This window comes from Ailuropoda melanoleuca, chromosome 3 (assembly GCF_002007445.2).
Source record: "Ailuropoda melanoleuca isolate Jingjing chromosome 3, ASM200744v2, whole genome shotgun sequence".
NCBI lineage: Eukaryota > Metazoa > Chordata > Mammalia > Carnivora > Ursidae > Ailuropoda > Ailuropoda melanoleuca.
The window spans coordinates 34949139-34967485 of record NC_048220.1 but is presented as its reverse complement, the minus strand read 5'-3'; the positions used below and the strand labels follow the sequence as shown (position 1 = coordinate 34967485).

The 18347-nt window shown below is 40.3% G+C and overlaps 2 protein-coding genes across 2 annotated transcripts; both read right to left on the bottom strand.

The window, feature by feature from the left end:
• Positions 1-54: 54 nt before the first annotated feature.
• LOC109488433 (ATP synthase subunit f, mitochondrial) lies at positions 55-7039 on the bottom strand. Its single transcript, XM_034655630.1, has 3 exons — positions 7018-7039; positions 6148-6380; positions 55-139 (listed from the first exon to the last, which is right to left on the bottom strand). Exons 1-3 carry the CDS (start codon positions 7037-7039, stop codon positions 59-61), a joined length of 336 nt encoding a protein of 111 aa, XP_034511521.1. The 3' UTR covers positions 55-58.
• A 1005-nt stretch (positions 7040-8044) lies between these two features.
• SCGB3A2 (secretoglobin family 3A member 2) lies at positions 8045-11261 on the bottom strand. Its single transcript, XM_002930174.3, has 3 exons — positions 11207-11261; positions 8546-8748; positions 8045-8177 (listed from the first exon to the last, which is right to left on the bottom strand). Exons 1-3 carry the CDS (start codon positions 11259-11261, stop codon positions 8154-8156), a joined length of 282 nt encoding a protein of 93 aa, XP_002930220.1. The 3' UTR covers positions 8045-8153.
• Between the last annotated feature and the right edge of the window lie 7086 nt (positions 11262-18347).

The window sequence follows — 18347 nt, the reverse complement described above, 5'->3', positions numbered from 1 at the left end:
TTGATATACATGTATAGTGCAAAATGATTATAATAAGGTTAGTTAACACATCTATCACTCATGTATTTATGATTTTTTTGGAGTAAAATTTTTTTAAGATACACTCTCTTAGCAACTTATAAGTCCATGATACAGTATTGTTAACTACAGCCACCATGCAGCACCTTATATCCCCAGAATGTATTGATCTTATAACTGCAAGTCTGTATCTTTTCACAACCTTCACCTATTTCCCCCACCACCTTCCACCCCTGGCAACCATCAAACTACTCTCCATTTCTCCGAGATACATTTTTTAAAGATTCCACATGTAAATGAGATCATAAGTATTTGTCTTTCTCTGCCTGACTTATCTCACTTAGCCTAACGCTCTCAAGATTCATCCATATAGTTGTAAATGGCAGGATTTTCTTTTTTTAGGCTGAATAATATTCTACTTTGTGTATGTGTGTGTGTGGGTGTGTACTACATTTCTCTATCAATTCATCGATAGACACTTAAATTGTTTCCATGTCTAGGCTATTGTAAATAATGTTGCAGTGAACATGGGGGTATATGTAACTCTTCAAAATAGTGATTTCACATCCTTGGGATATAATACCCAAAAGTGAGATTGCTAGATCATATGATATTTCTATTTTTAATTTTTTGAGGAACCGGCATACTGTTTTCCAGAGTGGCTGCACCAGTTTCCATTCCCACCAACAGTGCACAAGAATTCTCTTTTCCCCATGTCCTTGTCAGGACCTGTTTTCTTTTATCTTTTGATAATAGCCTTTCTAACAGGTGTGAGGTGATATTGTGATTTTGATTTGCATTTCCTTGATGAATGGTGATGTTGAGTACTTCTTCACATACCTATTTGACATTTGTGTATCTGCTTTGGAAAAATAACTATTCAGGTCCTTTGCCCATTTTTAAATCAAATTACTTGTTTCATTTTGTTTTGTTTTTGCTGTTAAGCTATATGAGTTCCTTATACATTTTGGATATTAACCCCTTATCCGATATAGGACTTGCAAATATTTTCTCCCACTCTACAGGTTGCCCTTCTATACTCCTGATCATTTGGAGACTCTGCTAATTTCAAATATCACATCCTTTTAACCAAAATTATCCCAGATTTCTATTATATTTAACATCTGACATGCAGACTGCTTCTCCCCAACAAATATGACCCAAAAATCCCTTTTCAGATTCTGGGTACTTAGTTCATACCTGGGAAATATATTTCCTGTACAATAATCAGTATACTACTTTTTTTGAGAGACATGTCCTATCAGAGTCTTTATAGTCACCTGTTTGTTGTACAATTTGAAATCACCTTTCCATACTGGGAAAAAACAAAACGAAACAAAAACAGATGCCAAATCTGTCCTGGATTTGACGCATTACTAAGAAATAACTAAGACCTCTAGGAATATACAGAGATTTTGAAGATTTTCCATTTGCTTTACAATTTGCTTTCCTCTTTCTACCTTTTGTTACCTTGTCTTTCTATCCTCTAATAAGACCCCTCTCTGCGGCCAGCAGGCACCCCTGTTTTTGAGGATCAAGAATCTCTTGCATCTGCAGATTATTTTTCTTTTATGTTCTCTTCATATTGTTATCTCACTGTAATGGTCAGACATTATTTCCTTCATATGACAGTGAGGAAACTGAGGTTTGGGGAGGCTAACCAACATCATGCCTAAGATAGGATTGCTAGTAAAGGATGAGTGGAACTCCAGCCAAGTTTGTGTCACCTCCAACACAATGCTCCCTGTGACACCCTGATGGCACAGTTCACAGTATCACTACTCTGTCCTCAATCCCAGGGTTCCTACCATGACATCGGTGCTTTAGGGAATTTACATCTTGAACTTTAGAGAAGTGCTGAGCAGAAAAAGTCCTTCTATTAACATATAACTGAATCATATCAATTCCTTCTGCTACTTTCCATCTCATTCTGAGCAAAAGCCATATTTTCAAATTTCCTTAAAATGGTGACTAAGATCTCACCTAAGCTGCCTGCTTCTCATCTCCTCTTCTACTATTCATCCCACCACTTCACCCATTTGGAATCCTTCTCTTCCTTAAACACTCTAGACACATTCTTTCCACAGAGCCTTGCATTTACTCTTCCTTCTGCCTGAAATACCCTTCCCAAGACAGCCATATGGTTTGTCCCCTTACTTCTAGATGTCTTTTCTCAGAGATCACCTTCCCCAGTGAGAAATTTTTGAGCACTCAACTTAAAATCACACCCTTATCTGCTTTGGCTGCTGCATTTTTTTTTTCTCCATTTCACACATCTTTTAACACAGTGTTAAAACTTTTTTATATGTTTTGTTCCTTTATAACTCTCTAGACCCAATAAAATGTAAGCTCCTTGAGGCAAGAATTTTGCCTTTTGCTCAACGTTCCTGGCACAATAGTGAGCAATTAGAACAGTGTTTGGCGGAGAGTAGCTGATCAACAAATATTTGTTGTGTTCTGTATTAATTAAAGAAATTGAAATCAGAGAACATCTAGCTAAGAACAAGAAAGTAAGGATACAAAGTTGAACGTCTCATGGTTCTGAACTTCAAGTAGCTCATAATCTTGAAACAGAAGATATAAGCACATAATTAACTAACTCCATCCAGCATGGTATCGTATAAAGGAGGCACAGACATGGAAGCATGGGAACCAGGACAAAGAACCATTAATGCTCCCTTGGGAGATCTGGGAGACTTTTCAGAGGTACTAATATTTGAGCTGTATCTTGATAGGTGAGGAAGGATTTGGAGACATGGAGGAGGAGGAAGGGCAGAGGAGGCAGCTTAAATCAAAGCTCAGACTGTGGCAATGCCTTTCATTCAAGGATGGCCCTACAAAAGCCACTTCACACGGCAAAGAAACAGATATCATTGGGACATTTCCCAGGCTTGGTCCTTCATAAATGTTACCTCATTTAATTTTCACATCAAGTACAAAAATTGCATGTAATTCCATTTTAAAATAATGAATTCAAGAATCTGGAAGTTTAGGGAATCCATTCAAACCACTCAGATCATTAATGCTGGAGCCTGAACTTCAACGAAAATCTGTGTGGGCCTGAAGTCCCTGCTTTTTTACTGCACTGCTTTTTAAGTCTGTGATAGCATTTCCCTTTGCTATTTCTGTTTTTATTTTGAGAGGGAGGGAATCTGACTAATATATGTTGATAAAATGTTTTCTTCAAAATCCACTTCAAAAATGATTAAAACAGGGGCACCTGGGTGACTCAGTCAGTGGTTTTGACTCTTGGTTTTGGCTCAGGTCATGATCTCATGGGTTGTGGGATGGAGCCCCACATGGGGCTCAATGCTCAGCAGGAGTCTGCTTGAGATTCTCTCTCTCCCTCTCTTTGCCCCTCCCCCCTAAATAAATAAATAAATAAATAAATAAATAAATAAATAAATTTTTAAAAATTATTAAAGCAGCATGTGCTCACACCAAAGGGAAAGATGAGGGGGACAGTGGGAAAAAGGTGTATATTTTTAAAAGCTAACTATCTCCAACTAAAACAACATTATCCCCAAACCAGCCCTCATAACAACTAATAATGACTCCATTCTTCCTGTCCATTCAAACTTATCCAAATATAGATACAAATGTGGAGGGAATTTGGGGTGTGCACTTTGCTCTGTAGTTTGCCTTTCTTATTAATAATATCTCATGGTATTTACTCCAAGTAAGTAATACAAATCTTTAAGAATGTACTTGAGGGCCCCAAGGTGGCTCAGTTGGTTAAGCATCTGCCTTCAAGCTCAGGTTATGATCCCAGGGTTCTGGGATCAAGCCCCACATCGGGCTCCCTGCTCAGCAGGGAGCCTACTTCTCCCTCTCCTTCTGCCCCTCCCACCAATAGTTTGGCTATTATGCATTGTTGCTATAAACATTGAGGTACAGGTGCCCCTTCAGATCACTATATTTGTATCTTTGGGGTAGATACCCAGTAGTGCAATTGCCGGGTCCTATGGTAGCTCTGTTTTCAACTTTTTGAGGAACCTCCACACTATTTTCCAGAGTGGCCGCAGCAGTTTGCATTCCCACCAACAGCGTAAGAGGGTTCCCCTTTCTCTGCATCCTCACCAACATTTGTTGTTTCCTGAGTTGTTAATTTTAGCCATTCTGACGGTGTGAGGTCGTATCTCATTGTAGTTTTTTTTTTTTTAAAGATTTTATTTATTTATTTGACAGAGATAGAGACAGCTAGCGAGAGAGGGAACACAAGCAGGGGGAGTGGGAGAGGAAGAAGCAGGCTCATAGTAGAGGAGCCTGATGTGGGGCTCGATCCCGTAACGTCGGGATCACGCCCTGAGCCGAAGGCAGACGCTTAACCGCTGTGCCACCCAGGCGCCCCCTCATTGTAGTTTTGATTTGTATTTCCTCAATGCCAAGTGACGTGGAGCATTTTTTCATGTGTCTGTTGGCCATTTGGATGTCTTCTTTGGAGAAAGTCTGTTCATATCTTCTGCCCATTGCATTATTTGTTTTTTGGGTGTTGAGTTTGAGAAGTTCTTTATAGATTTTGGATACTAGCCCTTTATCTGCTGTGTCATTTGCAAATATCTTCTCCCATTCTGTTGGTTGTCTTTTGGTTTTGTCAACTGTTTCCTCTGCTGTGCAAAAGCTTTTTATCTCGGGGCGCCTGGGTGGCTCAGTCGTTAAGCGTCTGCCTTCGGCCCAGGGTGTGATCCTTGAGTCCTGGGATCGAGTCCCACATCAGGCTCCTCCACTGGGAGCCTGCTTCTTCCTCTCCCACTCCCCCTGCTTGTGTTCCTTCTCTCGCTGGCTGCCTATCTCTCTCTGTCAAATAAATAAAATCTTTAAAAAAATTTAAAAAAAGCTTTTTATCTCGATGAAGTCCTAATATCTCGATGAAGTTCATTTTTGCCTTTGTTTCCCTTGCCTTTGGAGATGTATCTAGCAAGAAGTTGCTGTGGCCGAGGTCACAGAGGTACTCACATAGTTTCTGTGCTTTTCTTTACACTGCAAAAATCTGTGGGGGCATGGATCATGTTCATTTTGTTTATCACAGAATGCTCAACTTCTAGCAAAGGTACTGCAGTCAATATTTAATTACCATTTGTAGAATTTAAAATATATATATACAATAGAACATGATAAATGGCCAGTAACTATTACTATGATTATTAGTCATGTTAGTCACATTAGCTGTTATTATTATTTGATCAGGAAATAAATTCTCATTTGATAAAGATACACACCTAGCTAACAGCAGAACAAAGGGGAAAAAGTGCTCAAACTGAAGCAGAGGTAGTTAATAGAATGAAGGAGTATCAGATAATTTTCATTTAGTTGTTTCTCCCAGGGAAAAATGTAATACAGTAGAAGATGCTGGTATTTCCTGATTATATCTTGAGTATATACATACATAAAATCTGTCTTCCTTGGTGATGCTAGCAACCTGTGAGTGCCCCTGATGTCATTAACCTGCTTCAAGCCTGAGAGCTTTTCAACTGGATGCTTTCTAAAAATAAAAAAAAATGCAGCAAATTCATTTTACTGATTTATCATTTTGTATCGCCTAACTCAAATATGGATACAAGGAATATGATTTATACTTTGCACCTTCTGACCCTCCAACGTATAGTAAAAAGGAATGCATTGCTTTCTCAGGTTAGAACAAACATATCCTAGGAATTGTCTTGGGCCCCTAATCTCATCTTTAGGAATGGAACTTCTCTGACCTTAATCACTTCAAATTCCAAATGCTGCTTCCAGTGGAAATTCGTTACTAGCTTTCAAAATTTTAAACATCATATAATTCTTGGCATTGCACTTCCACTTCCAAGATTTTTGTGAAGCAATACAGAAATGAATGCAAATAAATGGATATTTGCTGTAGTACTCTTTATAATAAGAAAAAAAGTCACTAAAAATAAATTATTTGCATAAAAGTTTAAGTAAAGTATGAATCATTCGTACATGCTTGTTTTTATTTATTTATTTTCCATGTGCCAATCATCTTTTCGTGGGCATTAATTCTCAATTAGGATATGAAAGGATTCCGGGGTATGAGGCAAAGGTCATGGTCAGGAATGCAGAATGCGCCCTCAGCATCGGGGCCTCTTCAGTGGTACTTGTGTAGCCACTCGTTTGAGTTCCTTGTATGATAAGCACAGAAGCTGCCAGCACCATAGAAATCCCAGGGACACTTCCTTTCTTCACATTAACATACTTAATAAAACACCAGTAGTGACCCCTTTGAAACGTTCCAGCAATGCCTTTAGGAGTGAAATCCCACATCAGTTTCCAGCTTGGCAGCTCTCCTATTTTGACATCCATAAGTTTCTTCTCCTTCACTGGTACGACTGACACCACCTTGGAGTCCTGGGTGTCTATATTCACTTATTTTTAAATGCGCAGAAAATATTCTGAAAAATCACATAAAGTTGTTAGTGGTTTCCTCTACTTTGTGAGATTTATGGAGTAAAGGAATGAAAGCTACATATACAATTATACACATAGTTACATATCATTATAGTTATATATAATTTGCACTAATTTTATATAATATCTATTTCTACATTCTCCTTATCTTCACAGTATTTTTTTTTCTTTTTTTTTTCTTTCTATTTTTTAAAAAAAGATTTATTTATTTATTTGAGAGACAGTAAGCAAGCCAGCAAGGGGTGGGGGGGGGGCCAGTGGGAGAGGGAGAGAGAGAATCTCAAGCAGACTCCTGTTGAGTGTGGAGCCTGACACAGGGCTTGATCTCATGACCCTGAGATCATGACCTGAGCCTAAATCAAGAGTCAGATGCTTAACGGACTGAGACACCCAGGCACACCTCCTTCACAATAGTTTTCAATTATACTTTTTATTTTGAGATAATCATAGAGTCAAATGCAGTTGTAAGAAATAATACAGAGAAATCCAGCATATTCTCTACTGAGTTTTCCCTAATGGCAGCATCTTGGAAAACTATACTACAATATCAAAAACAGTATGTTGACATTGATACAGACAAGAAACAAAACATACTCTGGCTTTTCCCATTTCCCATCTCCTTTCTCCTGCCTGAGCCTCCCAGGGTCAGAATGCAGCCCAAAAGTCAGCTGACTTGGGAACCTGAGACAGGGAACCTGAGGGGTCAGCATCACAGAGCAGAGAAACGGTGGGGAAGGGATCCAAGGGCAAATGGTTCCAAGACTGGCACAAGCTCAGGTCTGAAGGGAGATCAGGGCAGACATTCTTGGTGGGAAGAAACTAGATTTTTCATTAAGGCATTAAAGTGTTAGCAGGAAAGAGAGATTTAGTTATTTTCTCAGTGTGAGTGGAGTTAGAGCACATTTCAAGAAAGGAATATTTAAAGAAAGAAAAGGAAGGAAGGAAGGAAGGAAGGAAGGAAGGAAGGAAGGAAGGAAAAAAGGGAAAAAAGAAGGAAAGAAAGATTGATGAGACAAGACATGTAAGGAAAGGCCAGGTCATGAAGGGCTTTGTAGCCATGCTAAGGACCTTGACATCTATTTTATAGGGGATTGTATATCACCAGAATTATGTCTTAGAAAGATAATTCTGTAATCGTCATAGACGGTAGCATGTAGAAAAGGAAAGGATGGTTCAGAACCTAGTTGCCAAAGGATGATGTAGTGAAGTCCTAACTCGGCGGCAGGGTCTGTGAAAGCTGTGGAGTGGCCGTAGTATAACCACAAACTTAACAGAAACTCGCATTCTGGTGATGTAGACGCCAAGTCAGTGAAAGATTCTAGTCTTGTCAGATAATACTTGGAAAACTTTTCATTTTTATATTTAAAAAATTCTTTAGAAGTGAGGGAAGAGGAGCATGAGGGGTATAGAAACACTGTCAAAGAGCAGTTGAAGAAAATGGAGATGTTTAGCTTAAAGTCAAGCAGAGGGGAAGACATAATTATGTCTTCCCGAAAATGTGGGTTCTCTTGATAATAAGAGGCTCTCTGGAGTTTATAACTCAAGGGAAAATTTATCTAGTTAGGCTCTTCTGAACAGAGCTCCCAGAAACAAACACAGGACAAAATGAAATCTATTCATTGCTTTATTCGTTCTTTTCAGGGGTCATTACATCTTAGGATGGAATGAGTTCTAGCCCAGAGGAGGAGAGCACCATTCCCCTTCCCCTCCACTGCTGTTTTGTGCTGACATCACACCAAATGCGACAGCGCCTCCTGAAAGGCAGAAGGACAAGAGTAAAAACAAAGTGGCTTGCATGTGCTTAGCATGTTTCCAAGAATAGTCACCAGCCTATTCAGCCGTATTTTACTGATGTGGAAATGGAGGCCCAGGGTGGTTAAGTCCCAACTAGAATCACTAAGCTGAGAAATGCAAAGTCACAATCATAACACAGGTCTCTTTCATTCAAAAATCCCTTCTAGAAATGTAGATGTTGCACCTTCCTTGAGATTCCTGGACATGCAAACTTTGAGTACATCCGGGGAAATGCATGTCCACAGGTGAGCACAGGGTGAGTGGGGGGGGGGGCATTCCAGTGGCTAAGCTCTGCCCATTGACAAATGAGCCCACAACCTATAGTTACCAGCAGTTTCTTCACTGCCTCAGAGGCCTCTGGTCCCAGCTCATTCACACACTTTCTTAGCCCTTCCACAAGGTGCTCAACAGAAATGCCCAGAGTTTTCAGAAGAAGCTTTAATGGATCCATAAAGGGGAGAATATTGTCCACAGGTAAAGGTAAGGCTTCATTGATAGCACCTGGCAAACTGTCGATGAGGAAGGCGGTAGCTGCAGAGCAAAAGGGAAACTGAGTGAAATAAGCACATCTGACTCCTGTCTATGACTGCAGTACTTTCTACTGTGTCCATCAATAGTTCCATTCCAGTCTCACTTGATTTCCCATGAAAACTTCTGCCTCAGGGCCTTTGAACCTGCTATTCTGTCTCCTTAGAACTTTCTTTCTCCAGATAGCTACATGTCTCTCCTCAAAGGTTACCTCCTCAGAAAGATATCTAAAATAGCATCATCCATAATCCACTAACTTCCTTTATTTTTTCTTATTACCCAAAACGGTAAATCTCACTTATTTATTTCTTGCCTTCAACCTCTCACTAGTATGCAGGCTCCATGAGAACAAGGAGTTTATGTTTTATTCACTACTGTACCTCATTCCTGGAACAGACCCTGGCACATAGTAAGCACTCAGTAGATACTGGTGGTTGACTGAATAGGAACGTACTTTGCATCTCCATGGTCCATGGCTTTCAGGCCAAAGAGTAGATTCCATAATGAATCTTCACTTGGGGACATGCAACCCAACCAACCACAGCCCAGGAAATTGCTCCCAACCAATTCAACACAACACTACAAACATAACTGAACTCCCAACTCTGTCATGGTTAGTGCAGATACATAGATAAATAAGAAAAGGACATTCCATTCAGAGAATTTACACAGTCTGGGGACAATAAAGATCTGTACATACTACAGTGTGGCATGTGCTGTGCTAACATTACGGATAAAGCTCTGGGGAAACATAAGAGAAGAGACGACTAATTCTAATGTGGTAGAGTGTTGGAGCAATCTTCCCGGAGAGATGTTGCTGGAGCCGTGTCTTGAGGCAGAATCCAGGGTCACAAGGTAAAGTATGGGAAGTGCATTTTAAAAAGGAACAAAATTAACAAGGGCACTGAAATGTGAGGATGAAAATGCGCACACTGCCTGGAGATCCTTCCAGAGCAGCTGGAATGCAGAATTTCAGTGAGGTATGCTGAGGTGGGGAAAGGAGGTAAGGCAGTGAAACCCAGGTGAGGTGAGATTTTTCAGAGCTTGGAATGTCATATTAATCCATTTTAGACTTTTTTCCCTAAGGGCAATGGGGAGGTATCAAGGCTTTTTTATGGAACAATTGCATTTTGTATCTTTGGCTTTAGAAATATAACTTTCACATAGAAGATGAATAGAAGGGAAAGTGTAGAGAATGAGAAAAATACATACAATATACATTTTTACAAAACACATGTTCAAATATGTAAACACACACATACATGTGCACACACATAAGAACACACATCTTCCTAGTAAGACCCTGCCATAGTTCATTTTCCTTTGGAATCCTTTTCATTCCCCATTCAAATCGTACAAGTGGAGCCCAAGCATCTATCTTCCCTTCATCTTCTACCACCTATTTTCCCTCCAAAATTCTCCCCCATAGGAGGGATATTTATTACCTTACACCCAGCTTTCTGTTGCCACCTCTGAAGATAGTTGACACTAGTTACTAAGACAACAAAATAGTCAAAACTGGTGAAGTTACAAACTGGTCCAAAATTTCAGTAAAAAGCACAAACCAAAGTTGCCAATGTGGGTGTGGGCAGCACCTAGTGTCTCATGATTAATCTCCCTACTTATTTTAAAGGTTTTGGTGACTGTCTTCTCTGTATATACTTATATACTTCCAGGGGAAGACCTTCAAGGCTTTCTGTGTGTTGAATCAACAGTGGCTATCACCATGCATTTTGCAGACGCATCCAAATCTATTTTCCTGTAGTTAAAACGACTCCCTTCAAAAAGAATGGATCAGTTCCCATTCTCCTCCAAGAATCCAACTTCTATACCCCATCTAGAAATTGAACTGTTCATCCCCCAGTTCTCCCACAGAGTTCTGGCTGTATATGTCTCTGTGCATTGGTCTAGCATCATAGTGACTTCTGTCTGAAGAAGTCTTATCTCCCCTATCAGACTACAAGAACTGTGTAAACAATCTAAGTGTCTGCTTCATATCTAAATCTTCCAGTGCCTATCCAAGTGCCCAACAGGTTGTAGCAACTATCCATTGACTGTGTGAACAATAAATGTAGCCATGTCTCAGGAGAAACAACCTGGCAACTGATTACAGATAATAGAAAGAATGACTCCATATGGTTTCAAAAGAAAGAAGTTACAAAGTGAGATTTTGACTTAAGATTAATAAAGAAAAGAAAAACTACGGTGACAATGTTCAAAAATGCTGACCTTTAGTGTGAGTTGGCTAACGTCTTATGTAGGATTCACTAAGGATAGTATTTCTATCAGGTTAGAGCGTGGTAGGCTGGGGTGGGGATGGGGGTTGCTGCATCTGAAATCCCTTCTGACCTTTCCATTCTGTGGCTCTAAAATTCCCTCCACCATATTCCTCTGGGAGCCTGGGCTTACTGATTACATTCCTATTAACAGAAAAGTAGAGATATGTGTTCAGGCTACTTACCAGAGTAACTGCAAATGCTGATGGTCACCAGCAGAAACACAGTTACCAGCTTCATGACAGGTTTTCTGTGATATTTACTTGGAGTTTAAAATTGAACTGCAAAATGCAGTGAATCCACTGGGCTAGTGGCTCCACTTACCGTACTAGGTGTGACAGCTGCTTTCTGCACAGGCACATATTTATATATCAGTAATGACCTAATTTCAGTCACTACCACTTGACTCACCCCAGAGAAGAGCATGAAGGTCATGTTTCCTCACTAAACAAACTGGAGATTTTTCCACTTTCCCTCGTGTTCCCACAAGAAACAAAGCCCCAATGTGAAGCATTCTCAAGGACCTCTCATAAAAGCCCTTCCTTGGACAGAGATGCCAGTGGGAACAGAGAGCTCTAAGAGTCCTTGTCTTGAAAGAATCTTGAAAAGAATGGGAAGTTTTACATTGGGATTAAAAGGAGCAAATGTTCCGTTTTCCTCCAGCTTTCTATTCATTTAAAGTTTGCAGAATCATATTACCTGATAAGCAACCTACTTGTGGAAGCAATCAGGAGGTCCCATCAGCTGTAGTATATACAGACTCAGCTTCATTGCATTTAGTGCCATATTTCCCTAGAATTTACCTCCACCTGCCCCATCCCCACTCACACATCTGCCATGGTAAAATCTCTTGGTTTTTCTAGTATCTCCCAGTTAGTCTGAGAATCCCTAGGGTGTGCCTTCTCTGTTCTCATACAGAACAACAGGCTATAGGATCTAAAACTCAAAATGCCTTTGTAAAAACCTAGGATTCAATATTTACTCTTGGTGTAATCTTGGATTAAACTTTTTAAATCTATAGTATTGGTTTCCTCATTTAAATGTGGGTGTGTGACCCTAAGGAAAAAAAATTTCTTTTGCAAGACCCTGTCTACGTAAATAATTTAGGTCACCAAAACATGCATTTCAGAACCATTCCGGCAATCCAATCCCACACAATCACACAAAAGAAATACCATGCCACCCATAGGAGCAATCTGCTTGCAAGGCTGCCCCCCCCCCCCGGAGCCAGGACTCAACCATGGAGTTCCAGGACATCCCTACTTGTAAGCACGAGTCCTGGAATTCCTTGAGACATCTGGTGCCTCCCATGCAAGAAAGAGGGAAAGAAAGAACTCTGAAGAAGAACAATAGGAATCAGGGTCCAGGTAGGTGCCAGCCCCAGGTTAAATAGCACTGCTGGCCTCAGCCATCGCCACCATGAAGGAGGGACACAGAACATTTTGAGGAAGCTATGCCAAGGCATGAGCCCCTTTCGGAGCATAGCCAGGAGTTGGGGCTCTGCTTGAGGGTGTGGTATGTCAGGAAAATTTAGTAAAATTATGCAAACAGAGACTGTAACTTACCAAACCAAGATTAATACTTATTATGTGTCACTTGTTATTCTTGTAAGGTACTGCATTGTAACTGCCATTCCTTTATTTTTATGCTACTTTATAAACTGCATGAAGGAGAAAATGAATTACCACCATGCTAATTCTCTCCTTCCACTTCTACTGGCTATCTCTGCCAGAGACTGCTTCCATTTCTCCTGGGTATTAACACCTAGCCAGGCATACTGATCTCCCAAAATGCTCAAAGGGCCAAGGTTGTGTGGTAAAGTGGTGGTAAGTTGATGCCAGCCTTTATTTTTGTTGAGGAGCATCTGGCTGGTTCAGTGGGTTGAGCATGTGACTCTTGATCTCGAGGTTGTGAGTTCAAGCCCCACGTTGGACATGGAGCCTACTTAAAATGAAAAACAAAAAATAAATAAATAAAAATTTTTGTGTTGTGACCTCTTTATAGGATACTAACCAACACTGCCCTTATCTGCACTTGTCATTTCCCAGTTTCCTTTCAGATCCTTTTCCTGAACATCCCCTCCTCTGCTGTGTCCTAAAAGAAGCTGAGTTTTCCAAACTGTGGTTTCCCAGCTTCTTTACCCACTGTGTCTGATTAGGTTCAGCTGATGGAGGGCACTGGTAGAAGATTCAAAGGGAGAGAATGGGAGAAGCCAGGCTATTTTTCCCTTTATCTGCTTTAGGACATACCTTGACCAGTATCTCCATCTTCTCTATGGCTCCAGCTCCTTCCAAAAAGGCCCTATGTCTGTGGTCCCACCCAAGCCAGGCCAACCCACCATTGTTCCAGCTTCTGCAGCATGGCCTCAGCTCCTGGCCCCAGCTCCTCACTCTCTGACTCCTGGCCAAAGAGCAGTAGCAGTTTCCAGCATTTTCTAATATCTGGATTGACTCAGCTCCCTGCTTCCTGCTTTAACTGCATTTCTAGCACCTTGTAAAATATTCTCCAAGTTAAATTCTTCCTATTTTCTCACCTGGTATGGTCTTGATTTTCTGGCTGGAATCTGTATAATTTGTATAATAAAATATTACAGAGTTTTTGTTAAAAACAGATCTTTCAGTTTTTAAACAGAGGTATCTCTCTCACAAGTGATAAGTTGTAGGTCCACGAGGGACAGGGCCAAGACTTCTCCAAGAGAACTATAGCACAAAGTATACACACGAAGATGCTTCTCTCTTCCAGCCTCTGAGGTGTCTGGTACTGTCTTGAGCTTGTCTGCTAGCCTGACCAGCACGCCTTCTTCTCCAGGAAGAGCTGTGTGCTAGATTCTGATGGACCTATCAAATAACCTGCCAGACGTGCAGTTTTGGCTGAAACCTAGCAGCAGACATGGCTTAGACTGAAGGTGGAACCTGCTTCATGCAAAACACACACACATTCAGCAACACAAATACCCGCAATCTTACACATGCATGAACAGTCATATGTGCCTATACACACCATCAAGTACTACTGTTTTCACTCACTCGTTCAAAAATGCTTATTGATCATCCTGTGTGTGTCAGGAACTAGAACTGGAGCAGTAAACCAGACAAGGAAATTTCTTGCCTTCTTGGACATGACAGTGTAATGGGATAAAGAGAATGAACAGGTAAGCAAAGAAAGAAGCAGTAAGTGGTAAGAAACAAAGAGGGTGCTGTGATAGGGCACAAGTGGATTGGGGGTATAGTCAGACTTGAAAAGAAACTTGGACTTGGCTACTTCTGTGCTTCATGAGTTCAGAGACACTGCATTCACTGTATCTTTTTATTCCATATTTTTGATGCTTTGAGATCTTGGGGCCTTGCTGACCTTAGAGGTACTGCCCTTCCCAGGGCTAGCTAATTCCTAGAGATAGTAAATAATTCACTTGGGAGTGCCCCTTTCATATGCAAACCAACCAACCTAGAGCCCATACTGCCAATCACCTCCTTTGTGGAACTCATACTCTGAGCCACTACACCCCTACCCTAATCACCCAGGGCCAGGTACCAGACAACTAGAGACGGTTCTTACAGCCTAGAACCAACAGAAATTATTCAAACCAGCCAATCCTGCTTACCCTGCTTACCCTGTCTCATCCGTCCCTTCTAAAAGAAGCAGTAAAGGCTCATGCCCACTTCACCCACAACACACACACCCCACCTTATCACCCTTCTGACAGATCTCATTCTTCCCTTGAGCCCCTACCCGCTGTGATGTGGTCACAGGGATCTGTGAGTGTTACAAACTGTCTTTTCAATGGTAGTCATCTCCTGATCTGTTGCCCTGAATAATAAAACCTGTATTCTATCTTATTTTATTTATTTTTTTTATAATTTTTATTTTGTTACATTAGTCACCATACAGTACATCCCCAGTTTTTGATGCAGTATGCCATGATTCATTATTTGCGTATAACACCCAGTGTAAAACCTGTATTTTAAAACAGGAAATCAAGTCTTTTCTTATGCCTTTGTGATGCTACCGATACTGTCTTTCTTGCAGTGTAATTATTCAATTAATGTTTTCTCTGCCAGTACTAATTTTTAACATCCTGAGGGGGTTTATCTTGTTCACATTTGTATCCTAACACAGAGGCTTACACACCTGATATTATTCGGAACCGCTAATCACTGCCAGGCACTACACTTTGCATATAGTATCTACTTCATCCTCACAAAATCCCTGACCATAAGAGGTTTTATCCCACTTTACAAATGAGAAGTCTGAAGACAGAAGCAATGAATTAATTGCCAAGATTACTTAGATAATAAATAATGCAACCAGAATTTAAGTCCTTCTTCTGATTTCTATTTCTTTACTTTTAAACACTTAATTAATATGCACTTCCAGTAAGCGTTGTTTTGTAAAATGAATTAACTCGCTAAGAAAAATAAAATGGAAAAGAAGTAAGTGCCAGTGTTTCTAAGTTCATTTGGGCTGTGCTTTTTGAATGCATTTGTGTGTGTGTATGTGGAGATTAAATTTATAATCAGGAATGGAAATTCCATTAGCCGTTCAACAATGATTTACTGAGCATGTTTAGTATTTTTGGCTCTGTGGTAGATGCTAGGAATACAGCAGGAACAAAACAGGAATGAATCTTGCCTCATTTTAATTATATTAAAGAAAATTGTTAGAAGCAAGTCAGTAAGTTTTTTTTTTTCTCTGTAAGAGGAATGACAGTTATAATGAAGCCAACTGAATGTAGATGCAAGACACTGATCAGGAAAAAGAAAAGAATCAGCCTGAGATTTCATTTAACACACTTCCTTTTAGCTGCAGAGGAGACTGTCATTGGGAAGTTAAAGCTGGAAGTGTCAGACTAGAGATTTTTATTTTCTCTCTTCAATTCTTATATGGGGGAAATGGTCTTAAAATTTGCCTTTAAAAACACAACCACTTAGGGGTGCCTGGGTGGCTCAGTCGGTTTAGCCTCTGCCTTTGGCTCAGGTCATGATCTTGGAGTCCTGGGACTGAGCCCTGGCGGGGGGGGGGGGGGGGGGNGGGGGGGGGGGGGGGGGGGGGGGAGGTGTCACTGCTCGGTGGGGAGTCTGCTTCTCCTTCTGCCCCTCTCCGCTGCTCGTGTTCTCTCTCAAATAAATAAATAAAATCTTTAAAAACCACAGACATACACAACCACATAAAATATAATCAAATGTCACAGCCCAGTATGTCAAACTCGTAAAGATTGTAAAAAAGCAAAAAAATCTGTTCCTGGCTCCTTTCCATATTGATTGAATCCTATTCAGTGAAAATCAGTCCTTTGTCATTTGAGGCTAACTTTTAGCCCCTTTCTAGGCACTGCAAGGAACTTTGGAGTTCTCAGGATGACGAACCACAGGAAGTAACTGGTAAACCAAGTAACTGGTAAACCAAGACCAGCTTGAAGCAAAACGTGGGGAGCATCAGAAGGGGAGCTAAGTGATTGGTCCAGGGGTTGATTTTTCAATGGAGACTGCATGAATTTAAGTGGTTCTTAAATTCAAAGATATGAATAAACAGAGAAGATAAGAAATAAAACTACAATTTACAATGTTTCATTTTAGAAAGCAACAAAGACGATTATGTGGGCCAAAAAGAATGAAGTGTGAACAGTGTCTCTTTTACCTTTCCACACCTACCACTGCTCATTCACAGTGCCTCACCAAGGCAGATTTCAAACAAAAGTTTAGTTCACTATTAAACAGTGAGTTGTGCCATGAGTTCAATGAGAAGGTATGGCTAGAAAAGACTAAACGCTGATTGCCTGAATGAGACTAGCACTTGATCCAGCAAGACTTTTTTTTCTTTTGAAGTACAATTGACATGTGACATATATTGACTTCACGTGTACAACATAATGATTCAGTATTTGTATATATTGCAAAATGATCGGCACAATTAAGTGTAGTTAACATCCATCACCATACATAGTTATAGAATTTTTTTTTAAAGATTTCATTTATTTATTCGACAGAGATAAAGACAGCCAGTGAGAGAGGGAACACAAGCAGGGGGAGTGGGAGAGGAAGAAGCAGGCTGAGGGCGGAGAAGCCTGATGTGGGGCTCGATCCCATAACGCCGGGATCACGCCCTGAGCCAAAGGCAGACGCTTAACCGCTGTGCCACCCAGGCGCCCCTATAGAATTTTTTTTCTTGTGATGAAAACTTATAAGATTTATTCTCTTAGCAAATTTAAATATGCAATAGAGTATTATGAATTATAGTGGCCATGCTGTACATGACATGTACATGACTTACTTTATAGCTGGAAATTTGTACCTTTTGACTCTCTTCACCCATTTTGCCCACCCTCACTCCCTACCTCTGGCAACCACCAATCTGTCAATCTGTTCTCTATTATCTACGAGCTTGGTTTTGTTTCTTTTTTTAAAAAGACTGCACATATAATTGAGATCATACAGAATTTTGTCTTTCTCTGTCTGGGTTACTTCATTTAGCAATGCCCTTGAGGTCTGTCCATGTTGCTGCAAATGGCAAGATTTCCTTCTTTTTATGGCTGAATAATATTCCATTATATATACACACCATATTTTCTTTATCCATTCATCTCCTGATGGGCACTTAGGTTGTTTTAAAATTTTGATTATTTTAAATAATGCCACTATGAACATGGGGGTATGTATATCTTTTTGAGTTAGCGTTTTCGTTTTCTTTGGATAAATACCCAGAAGTGGAATTGCTGGGTCACATGGTTGTTCTATTTTTCTTAAGGAAGCTTCATACTGTTTTACGTAGTGGCTGCACCAATTTACATTCCTACCAACAGTGCCCCAGGGTGCCCTTCTCTCCACATTCTCACCAACACTTGTTATTTCTCATCTTTTTGATAGTAGCCATTCTAACAGGTGTGAAGTTCTATGTCTTTGTGGTTTGGATTTGCATTTCTCTGATGATTAATGATGTTGAGCGTCTATTTCTGTACTTGTTGGCCATCTGTATTTTATGTCTTCTTTGGAAAAATGTCTAATCAAAATGACTTCACCATTTTTTAAATGGATTGTTTGGGGTTTTTTTGGTATTATGTTGAATGAGTTCTTTATATATTTTTGATATTAACCATGTATCAGATAAATGATTTGTAAATATCTTCTCCCATTCAGAAGGTTGCCTCTTCTTGAGGAGGTTAAGATGGCGGAGGAGTAGGGGACCCCTTTTTCAGCCGGTCCCCTGAGTTGAGCTGGATAGGTACCAGACCAGCAGGAATATCCACGGAATCAGCCTGAGACGCAGGAAGATACATCTGGATCTCTACAAATGAACATCTCCAGCGCTGAGTATCGAGGTACGAAGCGGGGAGCC